We start from the raw sequence: 15318 nt of genomic DNA, 5'->3' as shown, positions 1-15318 counted from the left end.
ATCCAAAATGAGCCTCATTTAACAAGTCCTCTGTGATGTGGTCTTCCTGTCTACCTTATCTTCTTTGATTTTTCTTTTTTGTGATATGGGGTGTTGCTGGGGTGCTGCTCTGTCGCCCAGGCTGAGTGCAGTGGTGAGATCATAGCTCACAGCAGTCTCCAAGTCCTCGGCTCAAGCCATTCTCCCATTCAGCCTCCTAAGTAGCCAGGACTACAGGCGTGCATCACCATGCCCCACTCATTTTTATTCTTATTTTTGTGGAGATGGGGTCTCACTATTTTGCCCAGCTTGTCTTGAACTCCTAGCCTAAAGTGATCCTCCCACCTCGGCCTCCCAAAGTGCTAGGATTACAGATGTGAGCTGCTTATCTTTATCACTCACCTGGCTCCCAGCTACTGTCAGGGCTGAGTCAAGATGGAATTAAAAGCAGGGACTGAAGGAGGGAGGCATGTAGGGGAAGGAGAGAAAACATGCATTTTGGGAAGATTTTTTTTTTTCTGAATTAAATTAAAACTGCTGAAAAGAAGATAAGATTTTTAAAGTCACTAATGTTTTCGGAAAGCTGGAAGGAGGTGTGATGGAGAAAGGCTTGCTGTGAGGCCCCCGGCACTGCTCTGCCCCAACTCCAGCTTTTGCTCTCACAGCTTCATCAGACCCTGAGCTCAGCCAGGAACAGAAGGCTGGCCCCAGTGCCTCAAGGGGTGCACCCTAGGCCCCTTGAGAGTCCTTTCCCCGCAAATCTGCAAATATTAAAGCAGCGAAAGTGGGGAGGGGCAAGTCACAGACAGCTGTCGGCCGGCTGGTCTTGCAAGAGGACAGAAATCCCAAGAGCTGCCTGGCAGGCAAGTAAGAACAAGCCAGGAACCAGCCCGGCTCGGCTCCAGAGACCGCCCAGCCCCTGTCCTCCCTCCATCCTGAGGGTCTGAATGTTCTCCAGCTTTGCCTCAGAAGAAAGCAAAATCAATTCCCTTTAGAGTCGGGAATTCCCTGCCTTGAGAATCCTGGCAAGACGGCAGACAAAGGGGATTGTTGCTGCCCATGTTACAAAAACACTCCAAATGAATGAAGCTCCCCGGGCTGGCCGGCAGTTCCCAGTCTTCTTTTCTGTGAGGGCCGCGGGTCCAACAATAGGACAGGAAGTCCCAGGCAACCGCCAGCCCTTGGGGGCGTTTGTCAGAGGCTGCGCCAGGATTCTGTCCTGTCTCCATCCCTGTTATGTGGTACTGACACTTCCTGCCCCGAATCCCTGGCTTGCTCGTTCTCGGATGCTGAGCAGACGCCCACCCTCAGGCTGGCCTCCCAAAGCCGGCCAATGCAAGCCTGCTGAGGAAGAGGCCCCACATAGCTGAGAGCAAGCTGGCCACTCTGCTCTGGGAAAAGGAGGTGCTGAGTGAGATCCCCAACTCTGGGACCTCACCCTCTCCCTCCTGGGAAGGGAAGGGATTTACCACTCTGAGCAATGTGAATTCACTGTATCATTATTATTATTATTATTATTATTAGAGACAGAGTTTTGTTCTTGTCGCCCAGGCTGGCTTGCAATGGCACCATCTCGGCTAACTGCAACCTCTGCCTCTCAAGTTCAAGCAATTCTCTTGCCTCAGTCTCCCAAGTAGCTGGGATTACAGGGGCCCACCACCATGCCCAGCTAATTTTTGTATTTTTAGTAGATACAGGGTTTCACCATGTTGGGCAGGCTGGTCTCAAACTCCTGATCTCAGGTGATCCACCTGCCTCGGCCTCCCAAAATGCTGGGATTACAGATGTGAGCCACTGTGCCTGGCCCACTGCATTATTATTAATACAGCTGACCTCCATGCCTGAGCTCAGATCTGTGTCTTACCAGCTGTGATGGTGCGCATGCCTCGGACCCCCTCAGGGCCTCAGTCTGCTTGCTATAAATGGGAGTGTCATGGCTTCCCCCAAGAGCTACTGTAAGGACCTATTAGAGAGCTGTGTGCTAAACATGCTCTATAAACTGTAAAGCTTTGTCTAAACACTTCCAGCCCATGCAGAGATGGGTCAGGTCTCTCCCAAGCTTAACCCTCAGCAACCACAGCCCATTGCTCACGGCACTTTGGCTAAACCAGCAGGTGTGGAGCCAGGGACACCACCAGCTTTAAAGAATGATGATAGTCGGCTTTGTCTTTGATCCTACAGGAAAATGAAATCCAGTTTGTTTGTTTGTTTGTTTTTTTTGAGACTGAGTCTCACTCTGTCGCCCAAGCTGGAGTGAAATGGCAAGGTCTCAGCTCACTGCAATCTCTGCCTCCCAGGTTCAACTGATTCTCCCACCTCAGCGTCCTGAGTAGCTAGGATTACAGGTGTGTGCCACCACGCTGGGGTAATTTTTTGTACTTTTAGTAGAGACGGAGTTTCACCACATTGGTCAGGCTGTTCTCTAACTCCTGACCTTGTGATTCGCTAGCCTCAGTCCCCCAAAGTGCTGGGATTATAGGCATGAGCCACCACGCCTGGCCATAAAATCCAGTTTGTAGGGTTCTTTGAAATCCTTGGGTGGTGGGTTGTGATAAGGCTAACCTGTCCAAAATGGGCCTCATTTAACAAGTCCTCTGTGATGTCGTCTTCCTGTCCACCTTATCTTCTTTGCTCTGTGTGTGTGTGAGTGTGTGTGTGTGATGGGGTGTTGCTCTGTCGCCCAGGCTGAGTGCAGTGGTGAGATCATAGCTCATAGCAGTCTCGAACTCCTGGGCTCAAGCAATCCTCCCACTCAGCCTCCTGAGTAGCCAGGACTACAGGCGTGCATCACCACACCCAGCTAATTTTTATTTTTATTTTTGTAGAGATGGGGTCTCACTATTTTGCCCAGGCTTGTCCTGAACTCCTAAAGTGATCCTCCCGCCTCAGCTTCCCAAAGTGCTAGGATTACAGGTGTGAGCCTCTCATCTTTATCACTCACCTGGCTCCCAGATACTGTCAGGGCTGAGTTAAGATGGAAATAAGAGCAGGGACTGAAGGAGAAAGGGATGTATGAGAAGGAGAGAAAACACGCATTTTGAGAAGATATGATTTGTTTTTTTTCTTTGAGATGGAGTTTCGCTCTTGTCCAGGGTGGAGTGCAATGGCGCGATCTTGGCTCAGCGTAAATTCCACCTCCCGGGTTCAAGTGATTCTCCTGCCTCAGCCTCCTGAGTAGCTGGGATTACAGGTGTGTGCCATCACGCCCAGCTAATTTTGTATTTTTAGTAGAGACGGAGTCTCTCCATGTTGGTCAGGCTAGTCTTGAACTCCTGACCTCAGGTGATCCACCTGCTTCGGCCTCCCAGAGTGCTGGGATTACAAGCATGAGCCACCGCACCCAGCTGAGAAGATACGATTTTTAAAGTCACTAATGTTTTTGGATTGTTTGTTTATTGAACAAAACTTGGTCCTTTCAGTCGTCACACAGGTTTATAATAACAGTGGTTATACTGATAATGGCCGCTGCCATACACAAACGCCTGATTCTCTGCCACATCCTTAACAGCTGCCGTATTTGACCTCACAAAACCTTCTGGAAGTACTTCAAGTCATTTTCTCTTTCAAGCTAGGGAAACTGAGACTTGGCAAATCACATAACTTGCCCAAAGTCACACAGCTAGCAAATGGCAGAGCAGGGACCCCATATCATGGCCTTTTTAACTCCAAAGAACCCAACTAGTAGGCTCTACCGCCTGTTTCATTAACTTAACAAAATATTTAACCACATGCTATATATGCTTGGGACTGTGTTTGACGACACGGCAGGAACAGGGCAGGTGGAGGGCACTTACATTCCAGAGGGGTGGGGAGGGAACAGACATGAGCAATGTGACTTCAGACAGAGGCAGGTGCTCCGAAGGAAATAAAATGAGGGTACAGTGAGGGAGGCTCCTGGGGGTAGAGGGGGAGCTCCCTGTGTGCACCCTAGACTGTAAACAAGTCATTTCAGAGGTGAGTGGATATGCCAGCCTGGGGAATATATGGAAACAAGTACTTAATTCACTCAATAGCTATTCTTATTTCATTTACTTCCATTTTGGGTAAACAGATGGAAATTTAATGCACAAAAAGGGGGAGAGGAAAAGAGAGAAAAGAGCTTAACATTGCAAATCTTGAAACGGTATTTAAGGAACTCAGAAGTCAGTAGCATAAAGCCACCACTGCCATCATCTCTATTATTTGATAAGAAAACACTTTCGCAAGCTGAGCAAAAGATTAACGAGCCCACTTCTTTAGACAGAACGCACAGCCTATTTGTGGGCACACCCTCTTTATGTAAAGTGCTGTATGAGGGAAACAGCCTTCCTTCTGCATCTGGAAGGGAACAAAGAGGCACCTCAATGTGGCACCTCACTCGTGTCAGGGGCATTTCCCCAGAACCTGGGAGCCACCTTAGGAAGCAGGCACAGCTCAGATCTCCACCGTATGCAGGAGGAAATGAAGACTCTGAGAGGTAAGGTGATTTGCTTGGATCATTGAGCCAGAGGAAAAGAGCTGGGGTTTGATCCTCATCCCATAGCCACTCGGAGGATGTACTTCTTTCTCCACTGGGAAATCATGACCTATAGCTTGATCTTGAAGCATTTGCCTAGACAAATAACGATCAGTGATGACTTAAAAAACCAAGTGCTGGTCTGTGTGCGGTGGTTTTCACAACTAGTTGATCACAACCAGTTACAGATTTCCTTGTTCCTTCTCTACTCCCAGTGTTTCACTTGACTAGCAAAAGAAAAAACAAACAACACACACACACACACACACACACACACACACACACACACACAAAAAAAAAAAAAAAAAAATACAAATGCTTTGCATTGTGGCTCATGCCTGTAATCCCAGCACTTTGGGAGGCCAAGGTGGGCAGATCCCTTGATCCCAGGAATTCAAGACCAGTCTGGGTAACATGGCGAAACCCCATTTCTACAAAAAATAAAAAAATTAGCCAGGCATGGTGGAGTGAGCCTATAGTCCCAGCTACTCAGGAGGCTGAGGTGGGACAATTGCCTGAGCCCAGAAGGTCGACACTACAGTGAGCCGTGATCACACCACTGCATCCCAGCCTGGGTGACAGTGAGACCCTGTCTCAACAACCACCACCACCACCCAACTAATTTTTATGTTTTTAAAGTGTAGATCCATTTCTGTTATAAAATACGGGCTCTAAAACAACGAAAGTCCTTCTGTGCTTTTGCTGTTCATGCCATTCCCGTCTCCCAGTCTTCTATGGCTGTCCTTTAAGGTCCAGTTAAAAATTCCATGTCTGCTTCAACAGGTCCCCCAAATACTCCAAGCCATCTCAGAATACTCTTCAATGTGATGCCGCTGATACTGCTTCTCACCATGTACCAGGCACTATGCTAAGTGTCTTATGTGTATTAACTCAATTGATCCCCACAACATCCCATGAGGTTGGCACTATTAATCCCCTATTAAGAAGAGACTGCGGTGTGCTCAGTGGCTCACGCTTGTAATCCCAGCACTTTGGGAGGCCTAGGAAGGTGGATCACTTGAGGTCAGGAGTTTGAGACCAGCCTGGCCAACATGGCGAAACCCCGTCTCTACTAAAAATACAAAAATTAGCCAGGCATGGTGGCACATGCCTATAATCCCAGCTACTTGGGAGGCTGAGGCAGGAGAATAGCTTGAACCCAGGAGGTGGAGGCTGCAGTGAGTCAAGATTGCATCACTACACTCCAGCCTGAGTGACAGAGCGAGACTCCATCTGCGCCCCTCCCCACCCCAAAAAAGAAGAGACTGAGATGCAGAGGCTAAATGACATGCCCGAGGCCACCCAGCTTGAGAGTGGTAGGGCTGGGATTGGAATCTGGGCAGGCTTCAGAGCCTGAGGGATGACCTCATGCACCATCAGGCAGCTGAGCTTCATCCTGCACTGTCTGGTGGGTTTTGCTCATTTGTTTACTTCCATCTTGCTTTTGCCTCCCTCATCAGGCTGGAGGCTCGATCACATAAGCCACTCTTTATCATTCTCCTAGAGCCCTTCTCCATGGTCCACAGGAGTCCAGGGAGACATAGGAGCTAGTAAGTCAAGCACTTAAGACAGTATCTGTCTTTGAATGTGTGCTCTATAATGCTCGCTGTAACTAGCAGTAGTGGTAGTGCCGGTAGTAGTAGTGATCTTAGTAGTTGCATTATTGTGATTAGTCACAGTGGCAGTGGTTAATTAGTAGTAATATCATCAGCAGTGGCATTGGTAATCGTATTGGTAGTAGTATTACCGACCCGAATATCACTTGAGAATCACATTTTAGGAAACGTCATGCTACCTCAAAGAAGAGAGCCTGCTCTGAGTGTCAAACATATCGTCTAAATGTGTTTATGGCCATTATAATGAGGAGGAGACACCATTTAATAAGCACTTTTTATGCGCCTGGCATTGAGCTAACTGTTTTACTGTATTATCTCATTTAATCATAGGAGCCATATTACTATCTTCACCATTTTACCAATGAGGAAACTGAGGCCCAGGAAGATGAGCTGACATGGTCATACCCCTAAAAGGTAGTCAAGATAACACCTCTGGGATGACCCAAGAGGCTCACTGCACCCTCCTCCCCTTGGTCACCATCAGAAGCCCCAGGTGGCAAGGTGGCATGCGCCTATAATCCCAGCTACTCAGGAGGCCGAGGTGGCAGGATCACTTGTGCCCAGGAATTCAAGGCTGCAGTGAGCCATGATTGTGCCACTGCATTCCAGCCTGGGTGACAGAGTAAGCCAATCTCTTAAACAAAAAAAAGCCCCAGGTCTCCATTTCCAACCAAGTGGCTGGAACCCAGAGCACTGACATTTTTGTTGGCTCCAGCAATTTGAAATTCTGTCCAGCCTGGTATGGAACAGGGAAACCAAGAACTAGGCCGGACACACACTTATCTTCTGCCAGATCTCACCCAGACAAAAGCTTCAACCTCTGAGCAGGTCCCGGTAGCCCTAGCAAAAAGAGCTCTATGGGAACTGGAGAGCAAGATTAGTGTCACATCAGCACCCTGGTCTCATCTCTCCTTAATCTGTCTGGGGGTGCAGGACCACACAGCAAACTTCTCCAGGGCAGAGCTTTATAGGAGCATCAAGCATCAAGGCAAGCAGCATGGGAGGGGCTTCCTGGATCCGCTGCTGCCCTCATTCTCAGAAGGGTTCAGGCCCCAAGGAGGGAAGTACGGGAAGAAGGACAATAAAACCCAGCCAATCACAAATAGCTGGACCATTGCAGGCAGGACTTTCTCAGCCACAAGCTCAGTCCTGTGTGTCTTGGCCCACAAGGTCCATTCGTTTCTGTGCTCCATCCTGCACCACGCTGCCCGTGTTCTCTTGCTCTGCTCCTCCCCGTCGTTCTCTCTCCTGGGTGCCTTGCTTCCGCTAGCAACTTGGTCTCTGTATATGCTGCTACCCTGCCTGACACAAACCACTGTGTTGATCATCATAAGAGCAGACACTCAGTGCGTCCTAGACCCTGTTCTAAAAGAATGTAGTGGCCAGGCACAGTGGCTCATGGCTATAATCCCAGCATTTTGGGAGGCCAAGGCAGGAGGATCACTTGAGCCCAGGAGTTTGAGACCAGCCTGGGCAACATGGCAAGACCCCATTTCTTAAAAAAAAAAAAAAAAAAAAAAAAAAAAAAAAATTTTTTCTTTTTGAGATAGAGTCGCTCTCTGTCGCCAGGCTGGAGTGCAGTGGTGCAATCTCGGCTCGCTGCAACCTCTGCCTCCCGAGTTTAGGCAATTCTCCTGCCTCAGCCTCCCAAGTAGCTGGGACTACCGGCACGTGCCACCACACCCAGCTAATTTTTGTATTTTTAGTAGAGACGGGGTTGCCCTATGTTGGCCAGGATGATCTCAATCTCCTGACCTTGTGATTCACCCACCTCAACATCCCAAAGTGCTGAGATTATAGGCATAAGCCATTATGCCCAGCCCAAACATTTTTTTAAAAGTTAGCCAGGCGTGGTGGCACATACCTGTGGACCCAGTTACTTGGGAGGCTGAGGTGGGAGGATTGCTTGAGCCCAGGATGTCAAGGAGGCAGTGAACTGAGACTGTGCCTCTGCACTACAGCCTGGGAGACAGAGCGAGACCCTGTTTCCAAGAAAACCCCAAAAGTATGCTAACTCATTGGGTCTTCATGCCTTAGAGGTGATTAAGAGCCTTGAAGAGGCTAAACGATTGGTTGAAGGTTATAAAAAGTGGCAAGGTAGATCTCAAATACACACCTTTGAATAGCAGTGCCTTCCTCAGATGGGGCTATTCTGGTTGGCTAAGAAGCCACAATACCAGATGTTTCTAGCCTGACCCCAAATCAGAACTCTGGGAAGGGTTCGATACTCCTCCTGTTTTCGTGTCCTGGACACCAGCAGGCTCCAAGCCTTCTTTTTTTTTTTTTTTTTTTTTTTTTTATGATGGGGTTTCACCATGGTGGCCAGGCTGGTCTTGAACTCCTGACCTCAGGTGATCCACGCACCTCAGCCTCCCAAAGTGCTAGATTATAGGCGTGAGCCACTGTGCCTGGCTGCTCCAGGCCTTCTGAGTGTGCCTCTCTCCACAGAGGTGGAGATGTGCCATTCGGGCTGGGGAGAAGGAGGCAAGGGGCCAGGATATGAGGCAAGCGGACCGCTCTGTGGACCAGTGGCCCTCTGCCATTCCCACTCCTCAAAGGTCTGGCTTTGGCATCTGTGCTGCTGCTCTCAGTAGATGCCTGGGGGAGCCCGAGCCTCCAGCAACCCAGGTTCTGATACGGAGCCACGGTCCCCTCCTGTCGACCTCAGGCCCTCTGCACCTCTGCCTGCATGGCTCCCTCTGGCTCCTCTGCTTGATGACGCTGCCTTCCAGCAATTCACTGGCGAGCTGGCGGGCCTCCTGCCTGCCTACGTGTCTGTGTAGTATTTATCCCTACCGCCCCAGACCTCTCATTCCCCAGGAGGGTGATGGCCTCCTCGGCCAAAGACTCTGTTCCAGCTAGCCCATCCCTCTGCCCCCAGGCACAACCAGCCAGGGCCATGTCTAACCAGATGGTTGTCCATTCTCCTCCAGACCTCAGAGGAAGGAGGCTCCCGATCTCCCTGGGCAACCTGGATCCCTGACAGGAGACTCTTTCACTTTCTGAGCTTGATCTCGGGTGATGACACACCCTGCAGGGCAGCAGCTGTGACTAATTCTGTGTTTTTGACTCTGCCTTGTGCCTGGCTGGTGCCTGGGATGCAAAGCTGCCAACGAGGAAGGCACCCTGGGAGGGTGCGGGGCGGCTCCGCTTCAGAGCTTTCCCAGGATAGTGAGGGAGTGGGGCTGGAATGGCCCCAGAGAAGGTGGCCCCAAAGGCCGGGGCTCACCCAGCATGCCTCAGAGCTGTGGGATCAGGTCTCGGCAGCCAGCTGGGAAAGCCACAGCCTGGCACAGGGAAAGGTGAGGGGCGTGAGGTAAGAGAGACCTCGGGTTTGAATCCTGGCCTCGCCACTTATCTCTGGGTACCCCTCGGCCTCCCGTCTTCACTTGTAAAATGGAGGTAATGATGGCATCAAACTTGCTGATGTGCTTTGGGCATAGAAGCAGGTAGAAATGGGCTTTAAAGGAAGGGCGTATGTGATCTCACTTTGTCTTACTGAATAGAATTACTTAGCCCCATTTCACAGGCGAGGAGCTTGAGGCATGGAAGGGCCCTCTGTGGCTCTGAGCTCAGGCTTCTGCCCCAAAGCCTGAACTGTTTCTTGATGCACCAGGCTCACTGCAGCAGTGGATGAAAGCAGGCTGGAGGCTTCCTCGTTCCCTGCAAAGCTGCCCGCTCGCCATGCTGAGTTCCTGCTGCTTCTGCCACTCCTGCTTCCCATCGTCTCTCCTCCCAAAACCAGAGCAGAGAGCTCTGGGGAGAAGGGCCCTTACGGAAAAATACGAAGGGAATGCCACAGCGAGCTCTACACACAAGAGAAGAACACACGTCCCTTCCCTTGGTCGGCATGGACGTGGTCAGACACAGCCCCTAATGGAAGGAATCAGGGTACCTTTCTTCAAAGCAGAAATATGAGTGCAGACTTGAGTGGTGCCATCAATGGTGTTCTGCTGCCAAACCCATGTCACCAAACTGAGCTCCTTCTCCCACGTGTGCAAGGCAATAGAGGAGGTCACTTAATCCCAAACAAACCCAGAGAGCCACCAATCCCCACACAGACAGCCTCTACAGACAGACAACCACGGTCACACTGAAATCAGGCGCTCTGTCCAATTCTAGCTGGGTGAACGCAGTCCCCCATACTTCTAGGCGGGACAGAGGGTGGAGCTTCAAGGGGACAAAGTGGAGAGAGAGTCAAACATGAACAGACAGGCGCACATCCCCAAACTCACAAAAGCAAAGCTCTGTCACTCTAGAACCCTAGCACACTCCAGCTGCTTTTCACATCAGGAGAGGTTTTCCCCAGAGCTCTGGTGAGGGTATCATGGTGCTGGGGCCTTGACACGACATTGGCGCAGCCCAGCCTGCCGTAATGCTGTGAGCTCAGTGCTCCCAGGAAGGATCCCCACAGCCTCTAGGGCCTTCCCTGTCAGAGTGAGCCAGAGAGCAGCTCCCCAAGTATTTTTAGGGTGTCTTCCTTTTGGTGTCAAAACCTAAAAATTTTGGATGCTTTTGTTTTTCTAATGGGGTTCCAGTTTCCCATGTGTCTGCTATTCATTTGAAATGATTCATGGAAAAATATATTTGCTACCAATTTATTTGTGCTACAGATAGTGTGGTTTTTAAATAAACGGCGATCTAAACACATGCACGTGTGTCTGTTACCATGCAAGCTCAGCTGTTATAACCACAGGGCTGCGCAACTCAGATCAGGAAGAAACCCTGATGCTGTGTGTTAGAGTACTGGGGGCTGGGGCCTGGAACCCTCCTGGGGGAAAGCCACAGGACACGACGCAGATTCCCAAGGGAGCTGAGGAAAGTGCCAGCAGAGGAACGCCTGCCCCCTGGCCTATAGCCATGACAGCCTGAGGGCCCAGCAGCCAGGACAACCGGCCTGAGGAAGGCTCCTGTCCTCTTCTCCAGTCACCTTTGTGTGGGTGACCCGGCCTCAGCCCGGCACCTTACCAAACAGCAAGCAAGCCTCCTGCCTCCTCCTTCCTGCATGTCTTCCCTGCCCTTTCTCCCTCCCAGCCCACTCCTTCAACCACAACACTTTCCCACAAAGCAGGAACAGCTGGGGCTTAGGGCCTGTGCTCTGGCCCTAGCTCACACCAAAAGCGTCTTTGAGGATGCCTGGGGCCCCACCTCCAGTCTTCTTGCTGTGTCAGGCCCAGGGTGGCCCTCCTCAGACTTGCATTCACCTGCCAGCTCCCAGAGAAATAAAACAGTGATGACATAATAAGGATACTAGTACTGATAACAGCAATGGTAGCACTTACTAGGCCCTACGAGGTGAGTACTGGGCCACTACTGTTTTACATTCCTCTTAGTGACAGGAGGTACTGTGTAGTGGTTATGAGGGGCACAGCTGTGTGGTGGGGCCAGTCTCTCCATGCCTCCACTTACTCATCTGTAAAATGGGGCTCTGAAGAGCACCTCTTTCCTGGTAGTGTATGAATTAAGTGAGCATCCACCCGCAAAGTGCTCAGCACAGTGCCAAGCACATAGTAAACACTCAGTAAATCCACCTTGGTGCCTTTGTTTTCTGGGGCACTAAGGAAGCAGACCTGGCTGTGGAGCCGGCTGTGGATTGCAGAGCAGTTAAGACTCAATGCCCCACAAAGACAGTGGGCAGTCAGGCAGGGGACTGCAGAGCCTCCAGAACTTCCAATATGGAGGTTTCAGATTGTCTTCCCGGTAGGGTGCCCAGTCCCGTGGGCTCTGCCTCTCCTGGGCCTCACTGTGTGGTGAAGTGTGTGCAGATAAGCCTTCCCAAACCAAAGGCAAGGCTTTCCCACTTCCTGGACCCTCAAACACACAGCTCTTGAGCCCATGGACAGACCTTACCTTAAGTGGCCATGCGGTGGCCTCCATGTGAGGTTCATGCCAGCAACATACAAGGTTTTGGACAAGTTATAAAAAAGCACATTTTTGCCCAGCACAGTGGTTCACACCTGTAATCCCAGCACTTTAGGAGGCCAAGGCAGGCTGATCACCTGAGTTTGGGAGTTCGAGACCAGTCTGACCAACATGGCAAAACCCCTTCTCTACTAAAAAATACAAAATTAGCAGGGCATGGTGGCAGGTGCCTGTAATCCCAGCTATTTGGGAGGCTGAGGCAGGATAATTGCTTGAACCTGGGAGGCGGAGGTTGTGGTGAACTGAGATTGCACCATTGCACTCCAGCCTGGGCAACAAGAGCAAAACTCCATCTCAGAAACAAAACAAAACAAAAAACGAAAAACCAACCAAACAAAAAATAATAAAAAAGCATATTTTCCAGGCAGAAAATTTCAAAAAAGCAGCCCTCTGAGAAGACCAATTAGAAAAGGTATCCTGTCCTCAGGCTGACATGGCTCCCCGTGCATCCCCTACTCATGCCCCTCACTGGGTTCCGTTGTGCAGTACACAACCTACACATCTGTTCTTTGCAGCGCTGCCTCCAGCTAGGAAAGTGTTGGGACCCTCTAGTGAAAGTACCTGACCAGGAGCCCACAGGCTTGGGTCCAGGGGCTATTCAACCCCTAACCTGCTGGAGATCAGACAGCTGCCAGGGCCACGACGGTCTCCTCTGTAAAATGGATGGATGGGGCAAAACACGCCCAAGACCCCTAATAACAAAGATGGCAGCAGTGATCATTTCATCACTTTTGAATGGGATAACCCCATGAAAAGAGGTGACAGCTACCACTGGCCAAGGGCCAGTTACCACCCAGCCCCCATCCCACATGCTTTTTCTCAGAACACTAACATTTCTAGGTGTGTGTGGCTATCACATTTTATAACAAGGCAGCTGAATTTCAGAGAGCCCAGCGAGCACGTGCCAGACTGGGCACAGAGGCCAAAGCCCATGTTCTGAGTCTCAATGGTTCCACGGTACATCAGCTCAGGGTAAAAAAAAAATCCCACTGCATACTAGTGCAGGCCTTCATCTATTGGAATTCCTGGCCGCCTCCTCACAGGCACACAGCACAGCTCCAGGGCCCCTTTCTCACCCTGTCAGTCAGGCATCAGTCAGTCGGTCAATGCACGTTTGGGAGCACATCTCACCAGGTGCTCAGCCCAAGGAAGATCCCTACCGTTCATTGTTCAGGGTCATTCTCGGGGGGTCCAGGTTGGGGTTCTCCATGGACTCCATCTGTGGACATCGCAGGAAGTAGTAGAGCGTGTGGAGGGCGTCGGGGGACCAAGTGATGGGCTGTGGCGGCTGGCGGGCCTGGCGGGCAGGGCTGGCGCCCGGGCACAGGGGGTGGCGCCCCTGCATGTGGTGCATGGCACGGGAGACCAAGTCACCTGGTGGGGGGAGGGGACGTGGAGGGCAGAGGGAGGAAGAAGAAAAAAAGAAGACAAAGTCTGAGTTCACAGCCCGTATTCTTCCAAGGATTCTCCTGGCTGAAGCTCCCTTGCCTTAGTGCATAATTACTGTTTACCCTGCAGCCAACAGGCGGAGGTGGAGGTGGAAACTGTCACCTAGATGCACAATAGCAATTTCGTTTTCCTTTCATTTCCCTCTGGCTGAATTAAATACTTGGCAGGTCCCGTCTCCTCCAGAACTTAGGCTAATGTGGTTTCTTTTTCGACATCCCCACTCTCTCCACCACCCCCATGGGCCTCTCCCCAGATCTCTGACCGAGGGAATCTCTCTGGGTCTCTTTTCCCAGCCTCTACCAGCCAGGGCCAGGCTCTGTGGCAATTCTCCCCTGCACTGTCTTGTGCAAAACCCAAACTATTTCAGCAGAGAAGGTCCCTCTGTCTCAACACCAATTACAATCACCATCACCACCATCATCACCTGCTGAGGACTCATTATGTGCAAAGTATGCAGTTCCCTAGAAATATGATTTAACTTAATCCTGACAGTGCTAGGGGTAAATATTATTCCCATTTTACAGATGAAGAGCTTGAAGCTTATGGCCGGGCACAGTGGCTCATGCCTCTAATCCCAGAACTTTGGAAGGCTGAGGCAGGCAGCTCACATGAGGTCAGGAGTTCAAGACCAGCCTGATGTTGGTAAAACCCTGTCTCTACTAAAAATACAAAAAATAGCCGGGCGTGATGGCATTAGCTTGTACTCCCAGATATTCGGGAGACTGAGGCTGGAGAGTCATTTTAACTGGGGAAGCAGAGGTGCCAGTGAGCTGAGATTGTGCCACCGCATTCCAGTCTGGGCAACAGAGTGAGACTTCGTCTCAAAAAAATAAAAAAGGACTTGAGGCTTATCTGATAAACAAACATTTCCTGACCCCATGCACTCATTCTCCTGGTCACCGAGATGCCTCAGAGCCCACATATTAAGTTAACTAACCATGGCTGTATGGCTAGAAAATGGTAGAGTCTAGACTTAAATTCGGGTCTGTTCGACTCCAAAATCCGTGGACTTCGCTGTGAACTAGGCTGCAGCCTGCCTGCTGGAGCCTGTGGGATCCCCATGTCCTGTGTTGTGTGTCTACCCAACTCAATTCTTTTCAATGTCTCGCCAGCCCCAGACAGGAAATGCCTATCATTGTGTGAGGCCACAATGCTGAGGAAGGATGAGCCGAAGCAGCCCCAGACCCTGCAGGCACCTCCGCTCCAAGAACAGCAGCTCCTTCCCACTCTCATGGGCCTGAGCTCTCAGGGAGACTCCCTAGGGGTCAGCTTCAGCCCCATCCCTGGTGATTCCTTACAGAGAAAAAGAAGTCCCTTACGTAGTGATCAGAGCCTCAGTTTCCTCATCTGTAAAGTGAAAGCAGTAGTATCTACCCCACCGATTCTGAGGGCTCAAAGAAATAATAAATGGAAAGCACTTTACAGTATGCTTGGCATAGACAGTCAGTACTTGGTAGGACTGAACTTAGCACGGTTACGATTAACGTCCTATTATTATGACTCCTGTATCCTACAGGCTCCCTCCTGTGGACTCTTCCTTCCAGGCCCACTGCCTGCCATCAAACTCTGCCCTACATTTCCCGGGACAGGAGGAGTCTGTGCCCTGAAATGGCAGATCCCAACCCTGCCCTTAGGCTCCATGGGTGGCAGAAACTGGCATCACAACCATCAGCCATCCCACCTCACAGCAGCCAGTTGTACAGCTAGATTGGCTGCTAATAAGTTGAAACCTGGCTCCCATTTCTCCAGGTCTAAATGTCATAACTTTTGGCAGAATCACAGGACCACAAGGAGGAGAAATCAAAGAGTCTGTGATAGCATCAAAGAGAAATCTTTTTTTTTTTTTTTTTTTGGGAC

At 50.5% G+C, this 15318-nt stretch overlaps 1 protein-coding gene across 1 annotated transcript in view; it reads right to left on the bottom strand.

Annotated features, from left to right (window-relative positions):
- The window catches only part of ABTB2 (ankyrin repeat and BTB domain containing 2), a 207885-nt gene that overhangs the window by 34694 nt on the left and 157873 nt on the right, over window positions 1-15318 (bottom strand). Inside the window, exon 3 of the mRNA XM_032283607.1 lies at window positions 13173-13386. Within this exon, the coding sequence (XP_032139498.1) occupies window positions 13173-13386 (214 nt within the window). The remainder of the gene's footprint in view (window positions 1-13172; window positions 13387-15318) is intronic.

The sequence above is a fragment of the Sapajus apella genome, unplaced genomic scaffold, assembly GCF_009761245.1.
Source record: "Sapajus apella isolate SASKATOON/1434 unplaced genomic scaffold, GSC_monkey_1.0 scaffold14, whole genome shotgun sequence".
NCBI lineage: Eukaryota > Metazoa > Chordata > Mammalia > Primates > Cebidae > Sapajus > Sapajus apella.
The sequence above is the reverse complement of the archived record's forward strand: the minus strand, read 5'-3'. Positions and strand labels throughout refer to the sequence as shown.